Below are 5,641 nucleotides of genomic sequence, written 5' to 3' on the forward strand. Positions count from 1 at the left end.
GGAAACTTCCATGGGGGCTCAGACCATGAAAAACATTTTGCCAAGCAGATCCCAGGCCACACTGCCTGACTGCGGGAAGTGCCTCACTTATTACATCCTGCCAGGCAGCTAGTCACACTGCCCCACCTCCCCTGTCCAGAACCTATAATTGTACCAGTCTGGAAGCAGGACAGGGGCTCCAGCGCTTGTTGGTGCTCCCCCTCCACAGGTTTTTCTGTCCAATAAACCTATGTTGCTGTTGAGCTTCCCCACCTTGTATGTCTCTTTTCTCTGTCTTAACATCCTGTTTCACAGCTACTTGTAGGGCTGAGGTAGGTGGGTTACTTGAGCCCAGGAGGTTAGGCTGCAGTGAGGCAAGATGTTCCAGTGCACTCCAGCCTGGGTGACAGAGGCCCTATCACACACAAAAAGTGAGAAACTCTTTATTTGATGAATTGCTCTAAATCCAGAACACAAGAATAAATGTTTCTTAAAAAAATAATTCAGGAAGGTAGTTGAGGCAAGAAAGTTGGTGGCTGGCAACTTGTGTCCCTTCGCCTTGACAAGTTCACTTCTTCCTGGCCTTGATCTGTGTGGTCTTCAGCATTATCCTGCAAGCCAGAACTTGCTTATTACTGGGACTGACACATAAACGTCGCCCGTTCTTGGTGAGGAAGCTGGGGAACAAGGGGGAGAAAGGTTACAAACTGAGGTGTGTTCAGCACCTGGGGACACGGGGCCCCATTCTCCCTGCCCCTCAGATTTCCCAGTCAACACAGCCAGTTTTTTTTCTTTTTTTTCATTCTCTGCTGATGGCAACTCAGGGCCAGTGTCCTCTTGAGACCCCCCTCAGCCTGTGGGACTCCCTAGTGACTCATGCGAGCATCCTTGGATAGACTTGTGCCTGCTTTCTTCTTCCTTCCCCACCCTTTTTCCCCTGGGAATGTCTCATCCCTGAGACCCTGCAGGATCCTTATAAGGACACAGATGCCCTATACCTGGCAGGATCCAGAGGGTGGGCCCTGATGGACACCCATCTATCAGGTCCTCCCTGCAAGATGCTACAGAGTCCTTCTCCCTCAACACATGTTTGGTGAGCTTGGCACTTACATGACACCTGGCTTGGAGCACTTGCTGCTTGTTTCAAGGTAACCCTCCAAGAGTGAACACGGGATTCTTCCTGGGATGTAGGAGGTGCAGCAGTCAGCATTAATAGCGTGAGAGCCTGCAACAAGAGAAGGGATCGTTTGAGGACCAATCTTTCTCCTCCAGAGCACTGTGGAGGGTGAGAAGGCACATGGCTCAGAAGAGATGTTTCCTCCTCTGTGGCCGGCACTTGCTGGCATCTCCCTGCTTCAGATCCTCACCAGAGTTGAGCCGTGTGTCTGAGGGCACTCAGGGTGGGCCACAGCAGGACCAAGAGCATTTCCCCCAGAAAGGGAAGGCATCTGTAGACACCTGCAGGCATCAGAGAGCACCTTCTGCCCCAAAGGAGCAGACTCCTGGGGCAGCCAGAGGGGAACAGGGAAGGCATCTATGGAGGGGGTCCCCCTAGCCCATCCTGATCTTCCTTGGAGATGTTCACCACCCTCAGGACCCTCTCATTCTCCTCCCATACTGTAAACAGGGACAATAGATCCCATAGTGCAGACCTGTACCTGCTGGCTGCTTTTAAAGATATGCCGTATCTGATCACTTACTGTCCAGAACTTCTGGATTTGCCAGTGAAAGCTTTGACATCATGAACCCTGTCTCTGCATCTGGAAGAAACAGACAGGACAGGGAAGGAAATCACTGGGTGACAGCATTGTTTCAGCATCTCCACCCACCCCGTTGCTCATCCCCCTCCTGAGGCAGAAAGGCTCTGAAGCTGGACCACCACCACCTGTCTGGGTTCTAGGCCTGCCTCTTGGCCCATTTATTCCTTTAGGGCCCTGAGACTTTTCAGGGACATTTTCAAAATGTAGACATGAAAACATTGTGTTGACTCTGAAATACTAAAAGCAACCTCAAAATCTAACATGGTTCAGTTAATGGAATATCTACATGATGTGACACAGTCTACAAGTCTCTCTACACATTTCTGGAATCCACAGTGCTCTGGCAACAGGTGTTCATCAGCGCATATGGTGGCACAATATCCTCTTAAGTGAAGTGAAGCTATTATGGTCATTATTCATCCCAGTTAGTAGAAATATTCATGTGTTTGTTACAGGAGATTGCTGTGTTTGATTAAAATATTGTTCCCAGGCCTCATCAGGGATAAGTACATCAATATATGTTTAAGTTTTTACTAAATCATTTTTAAATTGTAGTTATATATATATGTATATAATATAAAATTTGCCATTTTGAACTGTTCTAAGATTACAGTTCAATAGCATCAAATAAATTCAAATAACTCTGCAATTTTCATGACCATTCATTCAGAGAAACTGAAACTCTGTATTCATTAAATAACAACTCCCCATTCTTCCTCCCCTTAATCCCTGACAACCACTATCTATGTCGTGTCTCTGTGGATTTGATTGCTCTAGGTACCTCATGTGAGTGGAATCATACACTATTTGTCCTTTTGCGACTGGTTTATTTCACTTACCATAATGTCCTTGATGGTCGTCCATATTGTAGCATGTGTCAGAATCTCCTTACTTAAATATTTTAAAATTTTTATTTTTTCTTACTTCAACATTCAAGGGAATCTCCTTACTTTTTGAGGCCAAATAGATTCCGTTGTATGTATGAATCACACTTTGTTTATCTACTAACCTTTTGATGGGCACTTAGTTTGCTTCTACTTTTTGGCTATCGTCATCAATAACACTGCTATAAATATGGGTGTACAAAAATCTCTTCATGTACCTGTTTTGAATTATTTTGGATGTATACCCAGAAATAGAATTGCTACATCATATCATATTAGCTTTTTAAAACCTGAGAAATTCTGCATTCCAAAATTCATCTAGTGCCAAGTGCTTTGGAAATGGGATTGTGGAGCTGCCTTATGCTTGCTAGGCAAATGAAACTAAGCTTTACACTTTTTTCCTTTCTTTTTAATTTTAATCCTCAAAGTTAGTTTATTTCCACAATTGACTGTATCACAGAATAAAGCTAGCTTTAAAATTTGGCCGGGTGCGGTGGCTCATGCCTATAATTCCAGCACTTTGGGAGGCCAAGGCGGGCAGATCACTTGAGGTCAGGAGTTTGAGACCAGCCTGGCCTACCTGGTGAAATCCCGTCTCTACTAGAAATACAAAAATTAGCCGGGTGTGGTGGCATGTGCCTGTAATCCCAGATACTAGGGAGGCTGAGCCAGGAGAATTGTCTGAACTCGGGAGGTGGAGGTTGCAGTGAGCCAAGATTGTGCCACTGTATTCCAGCCTGGGCCACAGAATGAGACTCCATCTCAAAATAAAATAAAATAAATATTTACTTTTAATATAATTTAATAACTATATTAAATATATTTTAAGTACAACGTAATAACTATTAAATATACTTTTTCTTTTTTAAAAATTAATTAAATTTACTTTTATTTTACTTTAAGTTCTGGGATACCTGTGCTGAACGTGCAGGTTCATTACATAGGTATACATGTACCATGGTGGTTTGCTGCACCTATCAACCCATCATCTAGGGCTTCCACATGCACCAGGTATTCATCCTAATCCTCTCCCTCCTTTTTCCCTTCACGCCCCAACAGACCCCAGTGTGTGATGTTCCCCTCCCTGTGTCCATGCGTTCTCAGTGTTCAACTCCCACTTATGAGTAAGAACATGTGGTGTTTGGCTTTCTGCTCCTGTGTTAGTTTGCTGAGAATGATGGTTTCCAGCTTTACCCATGTCCCTGCAAAGGACATGAATTCATTTCTTTTTATGGCTGCATAGTATTCCATGGTGTATATGTGCCACATTTTCTTTATCCAGTCTATCCTTGATGGGCATTTGGGTTGGTTCCAAGTCTTTGCTATTGTGAATAGTGCTGCAATAAACATAAATGTGCATGTATCTTTTAATATAATATATAAGTATGCTTTTAATATATTAAAAATAATATACTTTTTATATAATTTAATAACTATATTAAATATCTTTTAATATAATTCAAGGACTGTATTAAATATCTTTTAATATAATTCAATAACAATATTAAATATACTTTTAATATAATTTAATTACATTAAATATGCATTTAATATAATTTAACAATTATATTACATATACTATTAATAATTTTAAAGCTAGCTTTAAAGTTGATATTTACTTAACATTTTGAAACATAAAGACTTAGCAATAATGATGCAGCTGCCACCTTAGTCCCCCAATTGCTTTCTAGTGTTTTCAACTTATTTCTTATATGGTTACATTAAATGAATTATATGTAATGAGGCATGTGGGTGTATTTTAATATGTTCAATATGGTTTGGGTAAGGTAAAAAAACGATCTTAAATGGCCTTGTCTTTCCATAACTACTTCCTAATTAGCTCATATTTTAATTCCACCACTTACTAGTTGTGTGATCTACCAAGTTATCTAAGGTTCTGTGCCTCAGTTTACTCATTTGTAAAATGTCAATAATAATATGAAAAACTATATAAAAATTGATATTTTGTTTTCTCCCTACAAAAGTAACACATTTGCATTTTTATTTTTTATCTAATACATATCCCACAGGGTTTTTAGATGGAATCGATGTGTTAATATCTGTAGCACACTTAGAACAGTGCCTGCCCTGTACATAGGAAGTACTAGAAGTGCATTTGTTAAACAAAAAAAATGATGGTTAGGTGACCTTGGTTGAGTCACTTGTGTGGCTGGTTCCATCTCTTCTCCAAAATGATATTATAGATGATGCTAGATGGTATGTAACAGTTTTAACATCATACAATTCTATGCTTCCTTCTACAAATTCGTAATTTTACTATACTTCTTTTAATCTAGCACTTAATAGTCCTATATCAGCTAAGGGAAGGTATCAAGTAATTTTTGCTGTGAAAAGGGAAGTAATTGGCCCCACATTGGACCAGTCATATGTGTATATTCCCCTCCCAGGGTCCAAAGCATGCAGACAGAGCCAGGTCTATACTCTGGCGCTGCTTTTAAATGAGTATGATGACCATGTTTGGGAGGGAGAGTAGTTACAGGAGGGCAATGTGTCTCTGCCGCAGAGTTTGAGTTACCATGAACCTGGTCGCCTGGGAGAAAGCTCACTGGACTCACCATTTGTGACCTGGGCCTGGGATCCAAGGGCAGCAACAAGCATGAGGCAGGAAAGGACAGCCACGGAGACCTTCATCCTCCTGGTGGGCAGGCAGGGCTGGCCGAGGACTCCTGGGCTCACTGCTTCCTGGCTCCCCGGGATGCCAGTTCTGCCCTTGTATTTGTAAGAGGAGGAGGATCAGGAAGTTACAGGGCAGAGGTCAGAATGCTGTTTTTTGACTTATGATAGTTAACAGGCTCTTTCTAAAATGAGAACAATGCTGGGAATGCAACAGAAAGTAGACGACAAGGATGAGTTGGACTGTCCTTGTGGACTTCCCGAATTGTCCCAATAAGTACAGGCAGAGACAGCAAATACTTTATGATGGATCCTTCCCCCTGGGAGATTCATTCATCCTCTAAACACTGGAGTTTTTTTTTTCCTCAGGAGCTAACCACCTTC

The 5,641-nt window shown here is 41.8% G+C and overlaps 1 protein-coding gene across 2 annotated transcripts; it reads right to left on the minus strand.

The window, feature by feature from the left end:
• Positions 1-406: 406 nt before the first annotated feature.
• Positions 407-5,344, minus strand: LOC113221817 (C-C motif chemokine 23). 2 transcript variants are annotated; one of them, XM_026451148.2, is made up of 4 exons: positions 5,200-5,344; positions 1,680-1,739; positions 1,090-1,204; positions 407-656 (listed from the first exon to the last, which is right to left on the minus strand). In XM_026451148.2, the coding sequence occupies exons 1-4, from the start codon at positions 5,273-5,275 to the stop codon at positions 548-550; spliced, it is 360 nt and encodes a 119-aa protein (XP_026306933.1). In that variant the 5' UTR covers positions 5,276-5,344; the 3' UTR covers positions 407-547. The 2 variants fall into 2 exon arrangements, with proteins under 2 accessions (XP_026306933.1, XP_031790118.1); XM_031934258.1 differs by having other exon boundaries at positions 409-656; positions 1,090-1,255.
• Positions 5,345-5,641: the final 297 nt, after the last annotated feature.

Source organism: Piliocolobus tephrosceles, chromosome 16 (genome assembly GCF_002776525.5).
Source record: "Piliocolobus tephrosceles isolate RC106 chromosome 16, ASM277652v3, whole genome shotgun sequence".
NCBI lineage: Eukaryota > Metazoa > Chordata > Mammalia > Primates > Cercopithecidae > Piliocolobus > Piliocolobus tephrosceles.